The sequence below is a fragment of the Orcinus orca genome, chromosome 12, assembly GCF_937001465.1.
Source record: "Orcinus orca chromosome 12, mOrcOrc1.1, whole genome shotgun sequence".
Classification (NCBI taxonomy): domain Eukaryota; kingdom Metazoa; phylum Chordata; class Mammalia; order Artiodactyla; family Delphinidae; genus Orcinus; species Orcinus orca.
In genome coordinates, this window is record NC_064570.1 from 12037928 (window position 1) to 12064400 (window position 26473).

At 38.8% G+C, this 26473-nt stretch overlaps 1 protein-coding gene across 10 annotated transcripts in view; it reads right to left on the bottom strand.

Moving 5' to 3' along the window:
* The window catches only part of SCAF8 (SR-related CTD associated factor 8), a 197746-nt gene extending 172168 nt beyond the window's left edge, over positions 1–25578 (bottom strand). For 4 of the 10 annotated variants that reach the window (XM_033404428.2, XM_033404411.2, XM_033404415.2 and 1 more), the window contains exon 1: positions 25054–25578. In XM_033404428.2, the coding sequence (XP_033260319.1) occupies positions 25054–25083 (30 nt within the window). In that variant the 5' untranslated portion in view covers positions 25084–25578. Of the gene's footprint in view, positions 1–24; positions 50–19342; positions 19408–25049 lie in introns of those variants that run through there. The other 6 variants (XM_033404405.2, XM_033404398.2, XM_049695173.1 and 3 more) reach the window with 4 other exon arrangements.
* Positions 25579–26473: the final 895 nt, after the last annotated feature.

Consider the following 26473-nt stretch of genomic DNA (forward strand, 5'->3'; position numbering starts at 1 on the left):
TGCCCTGCAAAAATCCAGTCTCACCATTCAAAATCAAGGTATTCAGGGCTTCCCTGGTGGCGCAGTGGTTGAGAGTCCGCCTGCTGATGCAGGGGACACGGGTTCGTGCCCCGGTCTGGGAAGATCCCACATGCCGCGGAGCGGCTGGGCCCGTGAGCCATGGCCGCTGAGCCTGCGCGTCCGGAGCCTGTGCTCCGCAGTGGGAGAGGCCACAGCAGTGAGAGGCCCGCGTACCGCAAAAAAAAAAAAAACAACAACAAGGTATTCAGAGGGCAAGACCAGCACAAGTGAACTAATGCCTCACCTACCGTTGCAAAATGTCACTGTCTAAAATTGACCATTAAAGAAACACATATAAAATTATTGCTTAGTGATATGAAGGTTATCATCAGAAGTGTTATGAATTAAAACACTGTTCTTTTTGGAGATCCAGCACAGGGTGAGAAGAAAGAGCTTCCAATAAAATCTCTTTTGTACTTAAAAAGAAACTACATGCATACGTTATTCTGAAAAATGTAACAATTACATTTTAATACAATCTTGTTTTAACTCCACTTGCCAACCCTGGCCTTCTACAGTATCTCTCCCCCAAATTTCATATGTTGAAGTCCCAATGCCTAACGTGACTATGCAGTGACCACTGAACAATGCAAGAGTTAGGGGTGATGACCCTCCACATAGTCAAAAACCCACATATAACTTATAGCCAGCCCTCCATATCTATGGTTCTGTATCCGTGGATTCAACCAACCACGGGTTGTTTAGTACTGTAGCATTTACCACTGAAAAAATTCCACATATAAGTGAACCCTCACAGTTCAAACCCGTGCTGTTCAAGGGTCAACTGTATTTGAAAATAGGGCCTTTATGGAGGTATTGTATTTAAGGTTAAATGAGGTCGTAAGAGTGAAGGCCTTATCCAATAAAATTACTGTCCTTCTAAGAAGAGACACCAGAGAACTAGCTCCCTCTCACAGCCATGTGAAGACACACATAAGAAGGCTACAAGGCAACTAGGACCTGAGGGTGGCTGCTAGGAACTCCGAAAGACACCCAGCCCATAGCCAGCAAATAAAATGGAGACCTCAGTCCTACAATGGCAAGGAACTGTATTAAGCCAACAATCTGGATGAGCTGGGCAGAGGACCACACATTTCAAATGAGAGCACAGCCTGCCTGGCTGACGCCCTGACTTTGGCCTAGTGAGCCCATCAGCAGAGGACCCAGCTAACCAGTGCCTGATCCTGACCCACAGAAACTGTGAAATAAGTACATGGTGCTTAAGCCGCAAGCTAAGTTTGTGGCAATGTGTTACACAGCAAAAGAAAATAAATAAAGTAGAAGAAAGCTGTGAACGATTTATCTTAATTTTCTAACTTGACTGTATAGATTTTTTTACTTTTCATAAATATTTTTGCAAAAACCATTTTTATAATTCAAAGTATTCAACAGAAATTAAAATTTCAAAATAAAACAGTTCTCTATCTTTTCCTAACTTTAAAAATAGAAATTCAGTATTTTGCATATAGGAATAAAAAGTAAGTAAGAGGGCTTCCCTGGTGGTGCAGTGGTTAACAATCCACCTGCCAATGCAGGGGACACAGGTTTGAGCCCTGGTCCAGGAAGATCCCACATGCCGCAGAGCAACTAAGCCCGTGAGCCACAACTGCTGAGCCTGTGCTCTAGAGCCTGTGAGCCACAGCAGCTGAGCCCGCGTGCCACAACAAGAGAAGCCACTGCAATGAGAAGCCTGCGCACCGCAACAAAGAGTAGCCCTCGCTGGCCACAACTAGAGAAAGCCCTCGCGCAACAACGAAAACCCAACACAGCCAAAAATAAAAATAAATATATATATATATAAAAAAAGTAAATAAGAGACTTGTTTCACTGATAGTCATTTTAAAGAGCATAATATTCACCAATTTTAATACCTGAGAACCAATACACCTCATTACAAATTTTACCTCAACAAGTCAAAAACTAGGTATTCTCCATATCCAAAACTTCTCACTCCCTAACATATGAGTTCTCCTTTCTTTACATAGCACAATCTTCCATATTATTTTTGGTTTGGAATACAATATAAACTATCTGATAATACAAGCATGTAACAAAGTGACGTATAAAATCAGACTCACAGGACATGACAAAATGTGACCAGAGAACATTAGCATTAGACTAACAGTAGTAGATCCAACATTAAGAAAAGCACATTCTAAAACAATAATGTGACCAATATCGACATGTTCCTAAGGTTTTTTAAAGTAAATTTCTTTGTAAAAAGTATTTGAAACAAAGCTCTTTATAAACTTGGGCTAACTTCTACTGAAGTAGCAATATTCTTGAGCAATCACAATGTTTAAAGAACAAAGGCTAAATAAAAGATACATCACAGATATTCTGTGAGGACCACCAGATCAGGCTTTTAACAAAGGCAGAGCTCCCAATTTTACACTAAATATTGTGCCAGCATGAAAACTGCAGAACAAAGTTTCAAATGCATCTTTGGGGGAGGGGGGGCATAAATAATTGCAAACACCAAAGCACAAAACCTGAAATGTTACATAATACCTAAAAACCAGTGAGAGAACATAAAAAAATAATCACCTTAAAAAAAAACTTATAACTTTTTTCTGATTATAAAAATATTTTACTATGGAAAAACTGGAAATGCAAAAAAAGCATGAAGACAGCAGAAAATGCAAATCATCTATAATCCAAGAATTCATCACTCATTCCAAATATACTCAATTAGTACCAGGCACTATGGATCCAATAGAACAGGTAGACAGTCTCTGTTCTCATGAAACTAATGGGCTGCTTTTGGCGATGGACAACATTCTAATAAACAAATAGAAACACTTTGCAGAGTACAGTTAAGCACATAATGAAGGTAACAATGTGATACGGTGAAGAGTATGCAAAATTGTACATTTTTTTCAGAATCTCAAATCTAGAATCCCTTTTTTTGTTTTTTTAAAAGGATGGCAGCTTCTCTAATTTTTCTGTTTTTAATTTATTCATTTTATTTTTGGCTGTGTTGGGTCTTCGCTGCTGCCCATGGGATTTCTCTAGTTGAGGGCAAGCGGGGTCTACTGTCCTTGTGGTGCATGGGCTTCTCATTGCGGTGGCTTCTGTTGCAGAGCACGGGCTCTAGGCGTGCGGGCTTCAGTAGTTGTGGCACGTGGGCTCAGTAGTTGTGGCTCCTGGGCTTAGTTACTGCACAGCATGTGGGATCTTCCCAGGCCAAGGCTCAAACCCGTGTCCCCTGCATTGGCAGGCAGATTCTTAACCACTGTGCCACCAGAGAAGCCCCAGAATCCCTTCTTTAAAAATGTAAGATATTATAAAAGGAAATGATGCCTATTTTTTTATTATAAATCTGAATTATGCAAACACCTGTCCAGTAAGATCAAATCTATATACCAAACTTTGGCGGGGGGTGGGTTAGAGATCCTCTAATTAAAAAAAAAAAGAAAATGAAAAACAAAAAGCGAGAATTTGATATATAAAGGTGCTAACCAGATTATTATGACAAATACAAATGTTTATATCCTTCATAAATTATCTTTTGCTGTTGGCTATAAGCAGTTTCACATAAATAATTAACCTTTTATATTATTAAGCAGAATATCCCATTTCTCAAGCATGGCAGACATCTAAGGTTAATATTACAGTTTTAAATACTATCAAAAAGGAAGCTATTTTAGAATCTAAGTTATAGCTTAAAACTGTGTTAGTAGCAAAGAAAAACTATCATCTCTCCCCCCCAAAATATTACCATTTAAAGAATTAAATTTAGGCCACAAGAACTTATTTTCATGGTCCTTTAATCCAACATCCAAATTTTTACAACCCTCCCAAGTCCCTGGAAAAGGGGGGTTAAAAAATACTCTTAAAAAAGGTACATAGGGCTTCCCTGGTGGCGCAGTGGTTGAGAGTCTGCCTGCCAATGCAGGGGACACAGGTTCGAGCCCTGGTCTGGGAGGATCCCACATGCCGCAGAGCAACTGGGCCTGTGAGCCACAACTACTGAGACTGCGCGTCTGGAGCCTGTGCTCCGCAACAAGAGGCCGCGATAGTGAGAGGCCCGCGCACCACGATGAAGAGTGGCCCCCGCTTGCCGCAACTAGAGAAAGCCCTTGCACAGAAACAAAGACCTAACAGCCAAAAATAAATAAATTAATAAACTCCTACCCCCAACATCTTCTAAAAAAAAAAAAAAAGGTACATAGAAGTTACAGTCAGCCAAGATGGAGTAAGCAACTGTAGCCTCTCTCTCTCTCACTGATTACAAGTAAACCCTACTGACTACATATAAAAAACAACTACCTGAGGATGCTGTAAAAGGGAACACCAAGCCACTGGAGTCAAACTTGAATAATGACCAGTTACAGCGGGGCGGGGAGCTGTGTGTGGATGTTAAGGTAAAAAATTTCGCAGTGTTTTGTGTTCCTCCGTTATTTCCGGACTTTTATCCCAGAGCCGGCATTATTAAATGGTGCAGCCAATACCAGAATTAAAAACACAATACTAGGGGAAACCCCCTTCATCTAGCCAGAAGACTAGGTAAAAGGAATCGTCCACACTACTGGGGAAGCAGGGGTGAGGGAAAAAACAACTCCTCCCCCTTTTCTTCCCAGGCCCTGCTAAAGGTTAAAGGACAGCCACTGTTGCCACCCCAGCACCAAAAACGCCAAGAGAAAAGCCATCTCCAGACAGGAAAAGGGCCCCTACTATCCAAAAATACCATTTTCTTCTCTCTCTTGCCACTTCACTCTGAAGGCTAAACCTGGAGAGAAACCTGACATTTTGGCCAGAGAACAAGGAAAAGGATGCCCTGGGATCTAGAGAGAGTATGGGAACCCCAGAGAGAGAGAGAGAGGAGCCCAACGTAAGTCCTGGGCTTGTCCTAAAATTGTGCCTGTGTGAAACAGACCCAAAGAAGCCCAGCAGAGGCTTTGAGAACTAATATCTATGTAAACCATTATCCAATACCTAGACAAGTGAGTGGAACATATGCTGGGCACACCTAAACAGCAAAAGAAATGCTTTGAAAACTGAACTGACACTGGAACCACCCAAAAAGGCAAGACAGAACTTGCATCCTGAACCAAACCGAGTTGAATACCTGCGAAACAAAAATCAACATTATTCAGAGGATTTTAATAAAATACTACAATACAATATTGAAAATGTCTAGCATACAAGCCAAACTTACTTGACATACCAAAACACACACACACACACACACACACACACACACACACACACACACACACACACACACACTTACTCTCTCTCTCTCTCACTGTCCTGGAAAATCTGTCCACACTGATCAAGGGAAAAAATAATCAACAGATGCCAACCCCAAAATGACACTGATGTTGGAATTACCAGTCAAGGACTTTAAAGAAGTTATAATCATTCTAAATAAGGTAAAGGAGAAAACTCCCGAAATAAATGCAAAGATAGAAGTTTTCAGCACAGAATGAGAAACTACAAAAAAGAACCAAATGGAAATTTTAGAACTGAAAACTACAGTACCTGGAAGAAGAAGACAGTATGGCACTATATATAAGAGCTATAAAATTTCACCAGTGACTTTACACATTTTAAGAAGCAAAAGGCCATAATCATGATTATTTTTACATCAACATTTTATATGGCAGTTAAAAAAAAAATGTCCAGGAAGAGAGATTTAGTAAGGTATACTAAGAGATAGAAACCTGATATACACATTATTAATGCAGAAATATGGAAATGTCTAATGCTACATGACAAATAGAAAATATTTGCAATAACTGCAACTTCATAACTATAAGAATTAAATGCAAAAACTTCCTTGCACATATTAGTTATTCAAATATAAGCTGATTTAACTTTGATAAATTAGCTTACTAGGTTCCAAAGATAATCAGGTAACCAAATACAGCTAGAAAAATAATCTATCCAGCTTCTTCATATCTAAATTCACCTGAATGCAACAGATCTATTGTGCTCAAAGGAGCAGAATGCCAAAGCCAGATTTATGACATACATTTCTTTACTCCCATCCCCCCCAAACTTTACTTTTAACAATCTCTGCAACCCTGTATCTATAATCCTATGCCAATATTCATGGAAATAAAGAACTATTTCAAAGGAGTGGAATGTCTCACTCTGAAATAATCTCAATATAACTTGTAACTGACGTACAACAATCACCCTTGTGTACTTACTTTCAAATTTACTTTGAGAGTTAATCATAAGCACTCACGCAATAATCTTACTGAGATCAATCAAGTTTTATTTTCAAGGTAAAACCAACTAAAAACAAAACAAAATCAACTAAAAACAAATAGAACAAAAAGAACTGGGAAATACAAAGCCAAACTGAACTGATTAACAGGTCAAAGCTAGTGGGTGACTTAAATCAAACCAACATCCACTGCTAAGCTACTGTAGATATGCACAATATATTAAGCCCTTCAGGGGATAAAAGATAACATAAAGCCTTTCACCTCAACTATCTAACAATCTACTGAAGTGGAAAGGGAGGGTCATAGACACATCATTACTCTAACATAGCAGATTCTTCATATTCTGAGATTTACCACTGTCAGCTTTGACAATTCACTAACGATCCCAAAGTTCTCCAAAATGTAATCACAGGTAATTTTTTGGAGATACTAATCCAAAGTGTGTATATTAAAAAGCTGGTGTATGGGGAAACAATTTACTTAACCATTAGTGACTGAGCATCTTTTTCTTCCCACACGTTCCCATACGCATTTAACAAAGGAATAACATACCAAACTAGTATTTAAAAATGGGGGATCCATGAGGACCTTAAGACTTAGCCTCATGAAAACAAGAACACGGGGCATAATTTAGTGCCAAAATAAAAAATGCTACTGGGGAAGGTATTCAGACAAATGAAATGTAATTAGAAACAACAAATAAAAGGTTTATAAAGAAAGTGCAAGTGAAATGGACTGATTGGAAAAAGAGAGCATTCCTGTCACAGCTGTGATTCTGCTTCTACACTATTTACACATATAGCATACTCATCAATAAATCTCTTGACAAGCAGTAATTTTCACAAAGGATTGGAGAAGTGGCTATTTCCTAATGGGAACGCATTAATATCTCAACAGACTGCTGTGCTTTCCTACTGGAGTATCACTAAGTACCAAAAACAAGACACAAAGATGGGAATACATAGTGTATAGCTTTGCATATAGTAAATCGTCCTATTTCATAGCATTTTCAAATATGCAATGCTTATGACAAACATATTGATAATATTTATTTATAAATATTTATAAATAACTTATTTATAAAATAGTCTTATAAAAAGTATTAAATCCACAGTTAAGAAATCTGCACAGGGCTTCCCTGGTGGCGCAGTGGTTGAGAGTCCGCCTGCCAATGCAGGGGACGCGGGTTCATGCCCTGGTCTGGGAAGATCCCACATACTGCGGAGCAGCTGGGCCTGTGAGCCATGGCCGCTGAGCCTGCGGGTCCGAAGCCTGTGCTCCGCAGCAGGAGAGGCCACAACAGTGAGAGGCCCGCGTACAGCAAAAAAAAAAAAAAAAAGAGATCTGCACAGTTGAAGGTAAAGGAACCTTAATGGTTTTTCAAAATACAAAGTGATTCAAACAGAACAGTTGTTCAGAGATTAACCTAGTAAAAATTAATCTAGCAATCTTAAAAAATGTTCTACTGTACGAACAAGAGAGAACAGAGAATAATAAAAGTCAATTAAAAACTGACCATAACGGGCTTCCCTGGTGGCGTAGTGGTTGGGAGTCTGCCTCCCGATGCAGGGGACGTGGGTTCGTGCCCCGGTCCGGGAGGATCCCACATGCCACGGAGCGGCTGGCCCTGTGGGCCGTGGCCGCTGAGCCTGCGCGTTCGGAGCCTGTGCTCCGCGTACCGCAAAAAAAAAAAAAAAAACTGACTATAACAAACCAAGTGGGGAGTTATGAAAATATGGACCAAAGTATTCGTACTAAGAATAAAAGGGGAGGGAGACGCAAGAGGGAAGAGATATGGGAACATATGTATATGTATAACTGATTCACTTTGTTATAAAGCAGAAACGAACACACCATTGTAAAGCAATTATACTCCAATAAAGATGTTTTAAAAAAAAATAAAATATATTTTAGAAGTGAAATGCAAAAAAAAAAAAAAAGAATAAAAGGGAAGGGAAGGATGAAAAGCGTATTTTTAAAAATAATTCATTGGATTTCATGACTGAAAAGATACAAATAAAAGAGAGACACTTATGAAAATTCCAAGTTTTCAGGTCTGAGTGTTTGGGAACACACTTTTACTACCGACATAAAGAGGAAGTCTAAAAGCAAGTTTGTAGAAGAAAGACAAATTTAGACTGGGATGATAACAATGCCATTTTATGTACACATAATACCTAGAAGATATGGGACTGCATCCCAGAAGAGAAAAGCAAAATTACAGTCTTTCCTGAAGAGCTAAGAGTTGAAGAGATGAAGAATAAAATACTGAAGACTAAATATCAGAGAGAGAATAAGTAGACCAAAAGACTAGCAGGCCTTACAGTAAAATCATTTCAGAAATATAAGCAACAAATGCAAAAACTAAAAAAAGAGATACGCAGTAGCATAATAAAGAAGAAAGATAAAAATAAATATTACAGGCTTCCCTGGTGGCGCAGTGGTTAAGAATCCACCTGCCAATGCAGGGGACATGGATTTGAGCCCTCGTCCACGAAGATCCCACACACCACAGAGCAACTAAGCCTGTGCACCACAACTACTGAGCCTGCACTCTAGAGCCTGCTCACCACAACTACTGAGCCCGTGTGCCACACCTACTGAAGCCTGTGTGCCTAGAGCCCGTGCTCTGCAGCAAGAGAAGCCACTGCAATGAGAAGCCCGTGCACTGCAACGAAGAGTAGCCCCCGCTCGCCTCAACTAGAGAAAGCCCGCGCGCAGCAATGAAGACCCAATGAAGCCAAAAATAAATAAATAAATTTATATATATATTAAAAAAATCTTTAAAAATAAATATTACTTTTCATCTCTATGGCACTGTCAACTATTAAGCACTATCATATTATACATGCTATATCACTTTTACCTTCAGAATGGCCCAGTAAGATTAGTATTTATTATTCTCATTTTACAGATATATAAACTTAGGGTAAATGACCTAACTAAATTCAAACTGGTGTTAAGCTACAGAGCCATGTCTCAAACCCAGTTCTTCTGGCTACCCCAACACTCAGTTTGCAAAAACAAAGCAAAGTCCTCCAAGTAGCATCCAACTAAACATATACAACTGAGTCACTGAGTAAGATGGTAGATGACCGTGGAGACAACCATGTAATAGCATCAACCTAACCAATAATAATAACCAAGAAGATTTAAAGACAACAGATTATGAAGCTTATATGCCTACTGATCAAGTTTTAAGAGTCTTCCAACCCTTAACAAGGAAGTTCACTTTTTCTAAAGGATTTAATTCAAATAACATTAAAACAGACCAACTCCATCTTTCTCCCCAAAGCTAAGACACATAATATTTTGGGTTTGAGGAAAATATTACAAAACTGGTATGGTAATAGATGCTGAATGAAAAATTCCAAACACTGAAAACTCTCATTCGCTACACCCTATCGACCTACTTCTCTCTTAAGAAACAACCACGGCTAAAAGGCTGGTAGGCTACTTTGCAGAATTTTCTATATGCATCTATATGTGTGTCTGTGTGTGTATATATAAACATAAATGTGTACACATTTATATATGATGACATATATACTTTAAATACAATCTGGTGCAAAATTATACTCGTAGTAACTATTTAAAATTGATTATCTTAAAAGTCTTGCTGGATTTAGTAGAACATTGAAATTCTTATAAATGATGACCAAAAATAATACTGGTCCAAAATACATCATGGTCTGTATTTTGTTACTGTCTGATATTCAAAAGTTTTGTTCAACTTATAAATATTTCTCCAACTTGGAAAATATGTTGAATATAATACAGCACTTTCTTTATAGCTCATACTCTCCAAAACTTTTATCCATTATTAAAATGTTACAATATGAAAATACTTTCCAGGGCAAAAGAGACATCCACAATGACAGTAAATGTTCCCAGTAGCAGCTTTAAAAAAAAACTACTTTTCTTAGTACTTTTTAGTTTTCTCTAGAAATTAAGAATATTAGAACTAGTATTCTTTAGCTTTCCAAGTACTTTATAAAATTATTTTACAATTTTATATATTAAACCACCTTCTCTGAATATTTATAATTTTATATACACCAACTTTTTTGAATATTTCAAACCAGCCAATATTTTAAATATTTAAACCAATTCTGAGAGGTAGTCAGGGAAGGTATCACTATCCCTATTTTTAAAATGAGTAAACTGAAGCTAAGAAAAATTAATTAGAAAACTTATTCATTAGGGCTAATATTTAAGAGATCCTAAAATTTATCTTGTCTAATCACATTTTATAAATGGTAAAACAACTACCTCCTTCCTTGCCAACTGTAATCTATCACATCTTACTTTGAAAGCAACCACATTAATTTTGTAGCATTGTTGTGCCTTAAAATACCTGTACCAGGAGCTTTCTAAACAGCTGTCTATGAAAATTTAAAGAAAGCAGTTACAGAGCAGCCACCATTATTAAAATGAAAATTAGAAACATGCTAATGATACAGGCTTACAGAGTAACTGTATCCCTCTTCTACGAAGAAGGTACAAGATAAGTAAAAAAGGCTTTTTTTACTCTTCTGCAGAGGGCTGGGTTGCTAGGGAACTGCTGGCTAAGTGGGTGTTACTGTACAACGCCTCTCTGCCAAGGAGTGCGTGTTCTCCTATGGCACCTATTTTATGAGCAGGGAAGCAGCAGCCTAGTAGTTTGTTCCTCATTCTGGTCCAGGGTTAGCATAAAGTGATATTAATTTACTAAGAATCACCAATTCCCACTCCTCTTCCACCTACAACACACATGAACACTACCAAAATCTCACTCAAAAAATTATACTGAAAAAGTGAAAACAATGAACTGAGACACAGAGAACAGAAATTTCTTCTAATTTGGCTGCTAACTATATGCCTCTCATAAACTCTGATTCTTAACAAGTTTCATCACCTTTGGGTCTTGATTCTTCATCTGTCTATTAAATGATATACTATCACAAGTGTTTCAGGTCTAAAATTTGCAATTTCTGGAAATCAAGTTTAAGCATTACAAGGAAGTAAACAAGAAACCCAATCATAGAACCTATAACTACAAATGCTTACCATGAGTGTAATGGTCTTTAGCTACCCCATTCTAAAATCAAAGAGAACAGAAATGATTCTCTATGAGAGAAAACAAAATGTATAAACAAACACGTACATATATAAAAATAAGTCTTCAGTTTAAATTTTCCCAGGAATCCAAACAACCACCTTTCTTTGATTTCAGTTCTTTCCTATGTTTTTTGTAACATTAAAATAAAAAGATGTGAATTTTACCTCCTCTTAATTTTAGAGTTACTAAATAACTGATAAGCAATCTATTAACAGTGAAATGGCCAAAATGAGAACAAGAGAAAGAATAATTAATTTGTCAATCCTCTTCATTACAAACCATATTAGCTGGAATTTCTCAAATAAATATGGATTCTATTTCTAAAAATACAGTATTTAAATTCACCACAATTCCATGTTCACAATAAATTGGTTATTGCAGACAGAGTTATGATAAAAAACTACGTGACCAAGAGGAGCTAAGAAAACACTCAATGATACAAGTCGGCTCAATGTTACGGAATTCTAATAAAGTTTCATTAAACAAAATTTAAATCTTTAATTTTATTCATAGACCATGCAATTTACTACTTAACTTTTAATTGCATATAAGAACATCTGGTTGTATAAACAGAATTTAAAATCAGGCAAATTCCAAGCAGAGTTGCTTTAAAATGTCCTTACATTCACAAATACAATATGACAGAAAGGGTCAATCCTTATCTAAAACAACAAAGAAAAAAAAAAAAATTGAGTAAGATAAAAGATTCTAAAAGATTTTGCCCCAAGCCTTTTTCTCTTCTTTTTCTACATCATCTCCCCCTAATCTCCATCTCTAGCCTATTCTCTAAGTGCTTGACCTATATCCAGCTGGTCATCTCCACCTTGATGTCCCATAGACACCAAATCTTCAAGATGCTCAAAACTACAACTGTATTCAACAAACTAGTTACACTGTCTTTGGGTGGTTGAGATATGGGTGATTTCAATCCCCCTTCCATACTCTTTTATTCTAGGTGGGAAAAATGATCCCTCATCCAACCCACCAAATTATCTTCCTCCTCTAGTGCTTTGCTCCTCCTGATCTGCCCTATTAATGGTTGGTACCATATCATTTTATCTACACCGTCACTCAGCCAAAGCCCTGTGGCACCACCCTCTTCCTTATATCCAGCTCCCTATTATTACTAAATTTATTTTGCATTCATCTAGTCATCTCTTCCCCATTATTACTGTAGTTGAGCTCATCTTCTCTATAGTAATTTAACCTTCCTTCCCTCAATCTCACCCCTCATTGACCTGCCCTGTTCTGCAAAGATATTAATCATCATTCTAAAATACAAATTTAAAACTTGTGCTTTTATTAAAAACCCTTCAGAATCTCCATTCCCTTCTGATTAAAAATGCGGTCTTGTGCATAGTACACAAAGACCCTTCATCAGAAGACCCTTGCCTAACCCTCCAGCAGTCCTCCCAACCACCTCCCCTACCCAAAGCTGCCATTTCCTTGAAAATGATCTCTAGCCTTTGCCTTACACAATGTCTCCTCCATCATACTGTGTACAACATGATATACACAGAAGAGTATACACATACTGTTTATAAACTGTCTACACCATTACTCTGTATCATAGTATTCATGTCACGTTACGTTCTTACCCTTTGTGGTAGTCCATTCCCAACCCCACCCCTATTAAAATATGAGCTGTCTGAGAAAAAGGACACAGGTATCTGATTAACCTGGTAACCACTCTGCAGAATACAATGCCTGCCAGATGGCAAATACACATAAATAACAAGGCTCAAAGGACCAGCCACTACTTTCCAGCATTCCTTCCAACCACTAGTTGCTATTACATTAGAACCTTTGCGGGTTATTATTGCATTCTAGCAATTTGAAAACTGTAATATAGTTAAAATAGAATGAAAAAATTGTCTGACAATCTTGAGGGACTAGCAAAATAAAGGAAGCACTCAGAATTATTTGGAACGACTCTCTGTTAACAGCTCTAAGATGCCTGAGATATCTAATCCTTTGATTTTGCAAATGAATCAAAGTAGTGACTGGGAAATTTTGTACTAGGAATGATGTGGCAGCCTCTGGCCTATTCCTTTGGGATATCAATCCTCTTCAGCTAAGTTGGTCACAACCCTTGTTCTTGTAATTGCCACCAAAGCAGAGAGAGGCCTCTAAAAGAGGTTCTGAGTTCTCTGACAAAATGGGAACAAGAATTTGGAAAATTCTGCCCAATAAGAGGAACTGCTATAAAAATAAAAACCACTTTTCTTGGTGTAGAAAAAACAAAGCCAAACATGTTAATAATCCTTACAAAAGCAGTCACTCGTATTTCAATAAAGCATTGGGGGGGGCACTAACTGGTTTATTAAATGCTTACAGAAAAACTACCCAAAGCTATAAGTCATTTCAGCAACTAACATACAACACGGTAAAAACTCATTTTGATGATTTTTATTCAAAGCCAGGCAAAAGATAGATAACCTGCACATAGTTTTTAAGCTTTTATTAGGTAAATGCATATTAGCATTATCAGGAGACTTTCTCCCTATTTCAAGAAAACTACGCAAGCAACTACTTTCACAGTGGTCCTTAACTTTGGGCAATACTTTAAAAAACATTCTTGGACTTCCCTGGTGGCGCAGTGGTTAAGAATCCACCTGCCGACGCAGGGAACACAGGTTCGATTCCTGGTCCAGGAAGATCCCACGTGCCACAGAGCAACTAAGCCCGTGCGACAGAACTACTGAAGCCCACACGCCTAGAGCACATGCTCCGCAATGAGAAGCCACCGCAAATGAGAAGCCTGCGCATCGCAATCAACAAAGAGTAGCCCCTGCTCGCCACAACTAGAGAAAGCCCAAGCACAGCAACAAAGAACCAATGCAGCCAAAAATAATTAATAAACAAATAAATTAATTAAAAATTTTTTTCATTCATTCATTAAAGCAGTAAAGGAAGATTAGCTGATTTACTGTTATGTACACTGTTGAACAGCTTTTTAAGGATCTGTAATACATGTGTACTCATCACTAAATTAGGTCTGGGTTCTGTGCCCAATAAATGAGGTTTCTCTTCTCTTCCTTTAGTGAGTTAGTGTAGCTACACAATGAAAGCATCATGACTGGGAGACAGGAAGAAATGAACAAAGCTTTTAAAAGTTTGCTCCCTTTGCTGCATTTTTTATCAAGTTTTCAAGAAAGAATGCTCGCTCTGCAATACGAAAAAAACTTTTAGTCCATCAGAAGTCACTAAATGTGGAAAAACAAGAAACGTTCATTTCCAGTACACACCCACACAAAAAAACTGAATGTAAACTCCAAGAGGACAGAGGTTTTTTGTGTGGGTGTGTTTTGTACACTTAAATCTCTAGAGCCTAGAACAGTGTCTGCACATCTGCACATGGTGGTAGGTGCTCAAAAAACATGTTGAATAAATATTTTCACTAAGGCAGCTTTTAAAGTTATTTTGTTTCTGTTTTTGATGTTCAAAAGGCTTATAAAGCCTATAAAAGAATATATCTTCCTGCTCAATTATAATTCTGATTTGCAAGTAGCATGCTATTAACCAAGTTCTTAGGTTTCAGAGTGCAGTAAGGCCATAAGTGTATGGCCCATGGCCTATTTTTGTAGGCCCTCAAGCCAAGAATGGTCTTGCATTTTAAAAGAACTGTGAGAAACCAACAAGATTATGCAAAAGAGACATAAGCGGCCCACAAAACCTAATATTTACCATCTGGCCCTCTACAGAAACCGTGAATGGAGTTTCCATTCAAAAGAGAATGAAAGTTTTTTGAATATGTACTTTCACCTATGAACTGAATCTCTGCTACTAGAAACGTATTTTTCACCTAAGACCTTCTCCATATCTAAACCTCTAAATTTTGGTTTATTTGATTTGAAGAATACTAAGGAAATGGTTTTTTGTTTCATTTCTCTTTTTTTTCACCAGAGCATAAGTGGTTATAATGCTGAGACTAATAAGAAGTAAAGGAGGATTAAAGTTAATTTATGTTTAATATTTTACATACTAAAACATTACAAAAACGGATGGAGGAAAAAACAAAGGAATACAAACAGAGAAAAAAAAGCCAAATTATATTTCAAAAGAATAGCAAGTACATTAAGGGAGAAAAAACTAACAAAGCAATCTTTGAACACTGCATTTTGACTATATATCCTCAGGCTAAAAAAGATGAACTATAAACAAATACTAAATTCTAGTTAATAGGTTTGTTTTCAGACCTATGGTTTAGAATTCTGCAACTACTTTCTGCATATTTTAGGACTGATAAAACAATAAGTAATTTTAGGATTGATAAAACAGTAAGTAAATATATTGTGGATAATGGGAACTAGTTTTCTCACTGTCAGAGAAAGGAACTACAGATTTGCAAAAGGGAAAGGCCAGAATGAACCCTACAGTGCTGGACTGTTATTGGAGATAGGATGAACTCATGGCTTTTTAGATAGGCAGATGGATAAACAACAAAAATGTGTGTGTGTGTGTGTGTGTGTGTGTGTGTGTGTGTGTATATACACACACACACACACACACATACACACACACACACACACATATAAGCATGTTCAGACATATACCCAATTTCTAGCTCAATCTGTTAACAGATAACCACCAGAAGAAACTAGGGTTCCTCAGAGAAATGGCTGATTCCAGAGCTGGGGTGGGAATATCTTATTATACAAGAAAGTAAGTACTCAAAAACTGATAAGCACATGTCACAATGACACAGGTGCCAGCCTGAAGGAGCCCTGACATCAAAACACCCCAATGAATAAGAAAAGAATCCTTGAGTTCATACCGATATGCATAAATACATAAATGGGGAGAAGGAAAAGCTCTTATGCACTGCCAATAATAAACAAACAATAGACTTAGAAAATCTGACAACCATCTTAGTCCTGATTCAGGCAAGAACTAACTGGATGCTAAAAAAAGAAGAGTGAAGTTTGATGTTAGGACTCCGTGCTTCCACTGCAGGGGGCACAGGTTCGATCCCTGGTTGGGGAATTAAGACTCTGCAAGCCGCATGGAGTGGCCAAAAATAAATTAATTAATTTTTAGAAAAGATATCTGTCACAAGGGAAAAACAGTAATTTTACAATGGAGAAACCTTGCAGAAAAAAGTTAACCTCCCTACTAATGGGATAAATAGACATCATGTGCTTCCTGAGGACAAAATATTACTTCTGGATTATTCCTGCTAAAGAAGCATAACCTTAAACTAATCATAAAGCAACAGCAGACAAATCCATATTGAGGGAATTCTAAAAATAACTGGCCTATTCTCATCAATCATCAAAGGTCACAAAAGACAAAGTAATAACCAACTGCTCCAGATTAAAGGACACTAGACAGACATGACAAGTGAATGCAAGGTGTGATGTAGGATTTAGATTTACTCCTTTTATTCAGGACGTTACTGGTACAGACAGTGAAATCTGAAGGTCTGCAGACAACTGCATTATATCAATATTAATTTCCTGATTTTGGTAACTGTACTATGGTTACATAAGAGAATGTCCTTGTTTTCAGAAAAGACAGTTATATTTAGAAGTAAAAGGCATTAATTGCAGTTTACTCTCCAAACGTTCAGAAAAAAAGTTTACATGTGTCGTTCATGTGTATGTCAAGAGAGAAAGAGAATAGGAAAGCAAATATGATTAAATTAACTAGATAGCGGAATCAGGATGAAATGTACATAAAAATTATCACTCTTGCAACTTTTCTGTAAACCTGAAGTCGTAAAAATAAAGTATAAAAAGGGGAAAAACAGTTAATTTATATTTGGACATTATACCAGCAAAAAGAATTGTGAAAAATCGAGGGATGGTTCTCCTTTACATCTCAACCAGGAGTTGAGAGCCGGCCCTTCCAGTCTCAGCTCTAACACAAAGCTGCTTTTCCTCGGTAAAATCACAATGGCAGGCCTCAGTTCCCTTGTTTGTAAAATGAAGACAGCACCTATCCTACTTTTCTCACAAATTAACCCTAAAGATCCACAGAAACATAATAATGGTTGCGGAAAAGAGGTGCATAAAACACCATATATTATAAAGTGGCTCACTTTTAACAATGTTTGGTAAACAAAAAATACTTCAAAATTACACAAGCCAGACATTTTTTTCACCATAGCAAGCAGCTGTTTTAGAAACTAGACATTTGCTATGTGTTCTGGTTTGCAAAAAATTTAACTTATTCAACATTCTTCTTACCATTTCAATAAATTCAAATACCTGTATCATTTTTTTAACCATAAAACTTTACAGTATCAAAAACATTACTAAAGAAAATCATTAACCAGGACTCTGTCAACCTTTTTAAAAAAATTAAGATATAGCTGACATACAGCTTGTATTAGTTTCAGCGCTACTGGTCAATCTTTCAGATACTGTGACCCAGATTAAAAAGATTATATCATTTCCCAAGTTCCCAAGATCATAAAATACATGATCCAAACTTTTCATCCTTCACTCACAAGCCCCAAGGAATTAAATCAAATTCAGAAAATTAGTGTTTATAGAAGAGAGAAAAAGAGAGACACCAAATTTTTTTCATGCACTCAAATCAAGGGAAAGTTTGTTTCAAAAATAAAAATATTCCTTAATTTATCCTTCCAAACTCATAAGGGTTTGGTCACCACTTAAAAGTATTTTTTAATTGTTTACACATGGAGACTAATTAATATCTCACTCACAAAAGAAAACATCCTTAAAACTGTGTTCTCTAAAAACAGTTATGATTTCAAAATGCCAAATGGAGATTTAATACGACAATTTAGTTTAAAATAAAATAGGGTAGCTTGTCTTATTTCCCCGTTGTTGAAAATATAAGATCACATTCTTGTTTAAGAAGTCTACTTGCTCAATCCCACGCAGTTCCTGGCAAAGAAGCAAGCCCAGAGTCAGTAACGCCTGCCCAGCCTCACTAGCTCTGCAGCAAGGTCATTGCACACAAAGCTGATGAGGTGAAAGAAAAAGGATTACAAGAACATAAGCTCAAAGAGGGTATGCTTTTCGCTTGTCTTGTTTACAACTGTATCCCAGCAGACAGAAAAACGGCTGGTGTATGGTAAGCATTCATTAAGTACTGGTTAAATGAATAAACGAATGAAATCCTAAGTCTTTATAAAGTATACTAGTCAGTCTTTATAAAGTATACTAAGTTGCAGAATTATTTTAAAAACAAATTTGGCATACATTAAATTAATAGCCACAAATGTCTTTTAAAAACATGAACAAATAATCTATATTCCCCATTCTGACTAAATATAGTAGTGTCAAAGTTCCTAACGTATTTCCTGACCTACAGTAGATACCGTAACATATTTACATACCCTTCCTTGACTTTAAAATATGGTGTATCAGAAACTGGCAAAGCAGAATTACAAAGACGAAATAAATGCATAAAATCAGAATCAGAAAGATCAAATGCATCATGTTTACCATCAAACTTAAGATAGAACTAACTCAGACAAGGAATCAGAAGCTACAGAAACATTTCTCACCAGCATTTATTTCTCATAATAGTACCGCTAACAAAATCTGCTCCTCTATAATTAGAAAATCAAAAATTTGATTTAGTCTTGTTTTTCCATTACTACACAACATCTGTCAATGATCTGTTGTCATCTTATAGTTTGAAGAACTTCCTCAAAATATAAGATGTATTTTACTTCCTACCACCAAATTCAGAGATTTGCAATTTACTCACATTATATACATAAGTAATATTTCTTATACAAAAAACTATACGGAGCAGAATGCAAGTAAATGCACAAGAGTTTAGATATGATTTATACTCACTACTAAGCACAGTAACTTTTTTTTCACTTAACCTATTTTTTGTGAAAAATTCAACTTATTCCCTACATGTTCTCTTTCAGATTACCAACATACTCTAAGTGACAAACTTTATTCTGCTTCCCAAGTACTTCCCATATAATCAAGACATCATTTCACTACCAATTTAACCCTAAGTATTTTCCAAAGGGCCTGCCTTATGTGGGTCATAATCATCTTACTATGCTTCTTGTGTCCATGCTGCTGGAAAAGCAGTCTGTACAAGCAGGAGTAGAGAGGCACAATCCTGAGAGAGAGGAGTAGAGAAAGATGTTGAGAAAACAAAACCAGATAAAATGAGCTCACTTAAGAGCTCAGGAGCTCAGCCACTGTTCAAGGTCAAGATTGATTACATTCTCTCAAACCATTATGAGTTAGTTGTTGTCCAATAACAGGAAAACTGGCCCAGAAGAAATACCTAAAATTCCATGTACAAGCAGCAATACCAGCACTAATTCTAAGCCAACTACACTTCTAAAAAAATGGAGCAAGTGATCATAAAATATGACTATTTAGAAGACTGGGGAATACAGATGTCCCCTAAATGCCAATCAAAATTACTGTAACAAACTCAATGCTAGCCTAAAGTAGAACGGCTGAACTATATATATCTTATGAATTTCAATGTTGCCAAAAAATTTTTATATTTAATCCTGAATGACTGAAACACTCTCAGAGTCCCCAAAATCATTATTATCAGTCTCAATTATCCTTGTATTCTAAATTTTTTAAATTAGTTAAAAACACAACTTTTACCATATGTTGTTTTAAAATGAAAAACAAAGCAAAAAGGATTTGAAAATAGCATAATTACACAATATAAAATTTAGGATGGATTAAATCTAACTGGAACTTTCAATGGAATAGTCCCCTTCCCACTATCCCCTCTTAGTAAGAAGTGAAAATCATAAACAAATCAGAGTTTTGATTTTAAATTTCCCATCTAAACTCCTATACGCCTACAATGCCATAAAATGACCTTTAAAATAATGCTTATACATACTAAGTCCTCCAAAACATTAATTTCATATTTAGTCAAAGAATCTCCCAACTAATAGGGAACCTAAAAATCTCAAATCAATCATTTATTTCACAGAGGAGAAAACCAAATGTCCAGAAATGTTAACTGCCTTGGTCCAGGCCATTCAGCTACCTACTATACCATCAAGCTATCCATTCAAGAAATCTTTATTTAGCATATACTATGTACTAAGGCACTATGCTATGTACCAAGGATATGAAGCAATAAAGATACGTGGTCACTGTCCTCATGCAATTTATAATATGGTGGGAAAGATTACTGCTAACTACTTAAAATTGTAGTTATCACTAGAAGGAAAAGCACAGTGTTTTAAGACAGTTTAACAGGGGACCTAAATCAGTGATTCTCAACCATGGTCGATTTTGCCCCCCAAGGGGCATTTGGTAGTATCTGGAGACATTCCTGGTTGTCACAATGGGGGAGCTAGTGGGTAGAGGCCAGGGTTGCTGCTAAACATCCTGTAATGCACAGGACAGCTCCTCACAACATATAATTATCCAGCCCAAAATATCAATAGGGCCCAGGCTGAGAAACCTTGACCTAAACCACTGGGGGCACGGAGGGGTTAGTGAAGACTTCCTTCCTTTATAACACCAAGACTGCTACGTCTTTAAGGGATTTTCACAAGGTAGAAACAAAAAAGACTAATTGTTACAATTAAAACTCCCACTGGGGCTTCCCTGGTGGCCCAGTGGTTGAGAGTCCGCCTGCCAATGCAGGGGACACGGGTTCGTGCCCCGGTCCGGGAAGATCCCACATGCCGCAGAGTGGCTAGGCCTGTGAGCCATGGCCGTTGAGCCTGCGCGTCTGGAGCCTGTGCTCCGCAAGGGGAGAGGCCACAACAGTGAAAGGCCCGCGTACCGCAAAAAAAGAAAAAAAAAAAAAAAGACTAATTAAAACTCCCACTGGAAAATCAAAACAGGAGAGAAAAAGGAGAGAGAGACTTCCCCCATACATGAAAAAGAAAAGAAAAAGGCAACGTTTTATAGCTACTTCACATAAATTCCCTTTCCTGAACCACAAGGGGAAAATATAAAAACAAATTTCACATGCTTTTATTATTCCCGTTACCTTTCCCACTGTTCTCTACCAAACCATGCCTACTACTAGATATCGGTGGAAAGACTGTATTAAAAGTCCTGTAGTTAACCAAATGAACACTCTGGATACAAACTTGGAAATGGAATAAAATGAAGATGGGATTTCACTATTGATGTGAAAAACAAGGCACAGAAGAGGAAAATGTACTGGGTGTTAAAGTGACTCTGGAAAGGGCTACATCCTGAAACAAAGAGTAAGCTATCGGACTAACCAAAGGATCCTAAGAACAAAAGACACTAAGAATTTAGATATCCTAAAGATGAGTAAAGAATTTAAGAACCAAGGTAAATTCAAAAATTAAACTGCAATAGTTTTCCTGATACATGCATAACAGATTCTTATAATGCATAAGAGATTCTTATATTTTCCACATATTATTTTAAGAGTTCCTATATTACTAAAATGCCCTCTCCAATTAAGTTATAATTTTCTAAGGAAAGGGTCCTGTATTGCTATTCTCTTTTCCCTCTTTTCAAAAACAAAAACCCTACCACAATAACCTCCATACAGGAGGAGTCTTACGGACAGAGTACAAATATGTAGCTCACATAAAATTGCTGCATTCCAGTAATCAACTGTGGTCCTAACGTAATCCACAGATTTAAACAGATAAAGATGAGACCCTTTCCACTGAGGTGAGAACTCTAAACCATCATAACAAATAAATGCCACCATCTTTGAGCAGCAGTAACTACAATACCTTGTAATGATGATAATTCTTCTGGAATTAACCGCTCAGGTCAAGCACTGACCGTTAGGGAATCTTATATTCCATCCTGGACAAATTTTCTTTCATCATTTCAGAACTGACATTAGTTCTGAAAACTTTTATCACAAGGATGATGCTTAACTGGAAATTAAAGTTTTCCCACAAAACTAGCACAATGAGCACTTAAATATCAGTTCTTGAGCCTCAATCTCATTTAACTCATGATACGTACGAGGGATTTACCACGTAAAGGATCTTCTGACAGTGCATTTGAAAACGGGGTAGGGAGGCACAAAGCCCCTTTGAGAAAAGGGTTGGGGGGGTGGAGGGAGGCAGGGAGGCAGACACGCCATCATGACTCGGACATATCCTGCAGAAGACCCCACACGTTCAGACTGAGACTTAGCCACTATCTGCAGATTAAAAGCCTACATTCTGAACTTTAAAATCTCTGGCACATTCCTGTTTTCAAGCCAAGATCTGCTTGCTTGTCTTTTTTTTTAATCTTGAAAAACCTGATAATTAGCAAGTTATAAAAGCTAAGCATTTCTTATTTTAAACATTATACATATAGAGCTAAATTGTGGTGCCTTATCAAGCAAATGGCACTTCTTGACAATTCAGTGCTTCAAAGATACCTTTAAACTTGCCAGAGAAAGTTCTGTTGGGCTCAGCCCAAGGATAGATGCCTTTAAAAGCCAAATTCACTGCAAGTAAACATTCTAAAACATCCTTTTCTCCTAATCCTGTAACTCAGATTCCTTTTTCATTTTTGCACTTTGCAACGTGATTTAATGGAAAAACGTCATTACTGAACTATTTCCCACTATATACTTCCTTGCAACAACAAACTTTTACTACATCAGCAAGTGTTATAGATATTCACAGAAACTATATTCAGAAATCAGAAAAAAACAGGATGATGTACTTTCAGTTTAAAGCAAAAAAAAAGTATATTCTTCTGAATCTCCTTCAAAATCTATTGCCCTTTCTCAATTCTATGACTGTTAACTGCTACAATTTTTAAGCCAACCCCATTTTCAAATATGGTGAAGTGCGAACGTATTAGTAAATAGGAAGTTAAAAGATGTTTTAAGGTCTCTGAAATACGTAAGGGGAAAAGAGAGAGTGCTACATAAACTAAAATGAGAATACTACCACAAATCTCAAGTTCTTATGAAGATTAGCTGAGAGAAGAGTTGAAGCATCAAGCCAGCCACTTAAATGTTAGACTCCTTACTCTTAACATCAATGCTAAAATGAAAAACCAATTGTTAACACCTGTAATCCACCATGCTTTACAGTGACCAACCACAGTGTACTAACCACTTGTTTGTATCTACCACATGGCAGGGAGGGCTGGGAATGGAGGACGGTACATATTAGGAACCCCCAAGATAAATAGGAGAGGCACCCAACAAAAAGGCGTAGGGTAAACAAATAATGGCAAGGAAATAAGAGAAAGGATATTTTTTATAATTAAAAAAAAAACACTTTAACATTCTCTTAGTGCTATAGCACCACATGTAGCAAATAAAAAGGCTACAGACCTGTTGTTTTTCCCCCCTGCAGAGCCATGAAACTATTAGCAATAAACTGGAACATATAGTATTCTTACTTTTTATTCCAGATTTTAAGGACAAGAGTATTGTGGGGTGGAACCAAATTTTATAATCTGACCCAAATTATCAGCTATAAATCCATAAAAAAATGGAAAAGATTCCCAAGTCTACTGCTCTAATTTGTATCAAGAAGCGGTTAAAAAAAAAAAGAAAATCCAGTATTGAAAAAGAAAATCCTTTCCAAAAAAAATGCTTGCTTTCATGTAACTGTGTCACTGCTATCTAGTCTAATATGGAGAGTTTAATTCACATATTATCTAACTTTTAGCCTCTTTGCTAAGTTTCCAAAACGTCAATTCTAGGGAGGGAGGGAGAAAAGAGGGACGGTGGGAGGGAGGAGGAAACGAGTTTTCTCCTTTTGGAAAACAAAATTGTAAAACAGCTTTTTAAAGTATTGCCCTGTTCAGAATATCACTATTATACTACTGAATGGAGTATTAGCACTTCCACATGAAAAGTTCATAAAATTTATATAAATTTAGTTAACATCACATTAAAATATTGTTAAATAAGTCATACAGGTAAGGATAACTCTGGTTGTGTAGATATGTACTTGTTAAATGCTTGTTTAATGTTAGCATTAAGGTCTATTCCTACCGGAGTTTTAAAAGATTTTAAAATATTTTATCAAAACTTGTCTCCCTTCAGACTAGTGAACTCAACTAAACAGTGAAAACTGGACACCTGCTTGTTAAAAATCTAGCCCTATATACGACACGTGAAGGAGCCCGTGGGAAATGCTTCTCCAGCATCTTCCCTCTGCATGCACAACTCACCCTGCCTGTCTTTATGTCGGATGATGAGAACGGGGGGGGAGTAAGAATAGGAGAAATTGCAGAATAATCTCGCCTCCCGATCAACCATGCCCTTAGCTTAAGTCCCTAGTTGGCAGGTTACCTAGCCAACAATATCTCAATTATAAACAAACACTACTTGCAAGGTGACCACAGGTTATCACCCCTGTAAGTGCTCTGCCTGCACTACCCCCGATCACGGCCTGCCTCATTAAGGACCCGGGAAAGGTCTGGGCGGTGATGCCCGGCCTCCAGTTAAAATCCCGCAGGCCCAGGAAAGAGATGGGCGGGCCAGGCATCGGCGGAACTGACCCGGAGAGACCTGCCGTAAGCCTCCGGGGGAGGGCCCAAGCGGGCCTTCCCTCCAGCCCCGCAGCCACTCAGTACTCTGCTGGAGACACCGGAACCTCCCTCCGCCCCGGGGCGGCCCTCTTCCAGCCCTCCGCCCACGGAATCGGGGGAGGGGCGCCGGGGCAGAGAAACACCCCTCCCCCACGGCCACAGCTAGGCCGCCACTCGCCCCACCCTGAAAAGCACTGCGGGCCAGTGCCCACCCTCCCGCAGTGGCCTCGTTCCGGGTTGGGGGGCGCGTGGGTAGGAGGGGAGGCTAAAGTACAATACCAACCTCGCTATTGAAGGTTTTCACAGCCTCCATGTTGTCGGTGCGGAGGCTCGGAGCCCGGCGGCGGAAGAGGCGGCGGCCACTGCACTGGGTGGGGAGAGCGAGACGGGGGCGGCAACGCGGCTGCGAGGAGGGGGCGCCGGCGGGAGGCCGGGCCGCTGCGACCCCGGGCAGGAGGGGAAGGGCAAGCACCGGCAGGGAAAGGTTCCCTTAGGGGCAGCGAGGCCCCGGCATGGCCGCTAGGACGGGCGGAGCGCCGGCCCGGGAAACAGAGGCGCTGCCGGGGCTGGTTGGCAGCGGGCGGGGGAGGGGCTGGGCGCCTTCTCTTCTCCGCCCCGCTCGGTCTCGGGCTTCCACCCCCTAGCCCGGTCCCCTACACTCTCCACCCCCTTCTTCCTCTTCCTCCGACAGGCTCCTGTTTCACCTCCCCGCCGCTCGGGCCGTAGGAACCAGCAGCGCACGGCGAAGACGGAGGAGGAAGCGCTGGCAGCAGCGGCTGCGGCATCCAATATGGCGGACACGAGTCGGGCCGCGCAGCTCGGAGATCCGCGGCGCCTGCCAGCGCGCCCCCTGGCGACGGGACCGCGCAGGCCCGGGCCGCCGCGCGGAACCATCGAGCACGCGCGGGCCAGAGCGTCGCCGCCAGGAGGCCCCGCTCATCTCGGCTCCCGGGGTCCCTGCCCCTCACCCGCACCTCACCTCCTCGCCGCTGCGGGAGCGAGTGCTGCTGCCTCTTGGAGCGCCCTTGGGGCCACTGCAAAGCATTGCTCTAAGAAAATCCCAAATGTCCCTCCGGCAAGTTTAGGCAATATACACGTTTCCGTTGTTTCCATGTGGCTTGGCCCCTTTACATGAGGTTTAGTTGCTTTTCAGAACTTTACTGGACGTTGGCCTAAAGGTTAACAGCCGGAAAAGCTCCTAGTCAGCCACTTATTTGGTAACGATGTGCCCAAGCATTTTAATAGCGTCGGGAGAAAACGTTAGAAACAAAAGCTTTGGATCCGGGCGGGGGCAGGGGGACGAGGGAAACACGCCTGCAGCGAGCAAGCAGCTCAGTGCAGGAAATGCACGCTGCATAAAATCCGGGGGGGACCGGCGTGGTCTAGACAATGAGTGCATTTGTCTGTACAGCGGGAAGCCGTGCCCAGAACGCACAAGATTTCCATAGGCGAAAGAACCCATCTTTTATGAAAGATGAATTATTCTAAAGGAATTTTGCCCTAGGTTTAGAGGCAGAGGGTGAATACCGTTTTCCTAGATGAAATAGATGCTGCTAGCAAAACGCCTTCTCTCTCACGTCGTGCAATGTAAGATAACCGATACCAAATTCAAAGCGAGCATTTAAATTAAAAGTTAGGGGTGTATCACTGAACCCCAAACACCACTGTCGTCTTACTGGGAGTCATTTTTCAGCAATCACTTC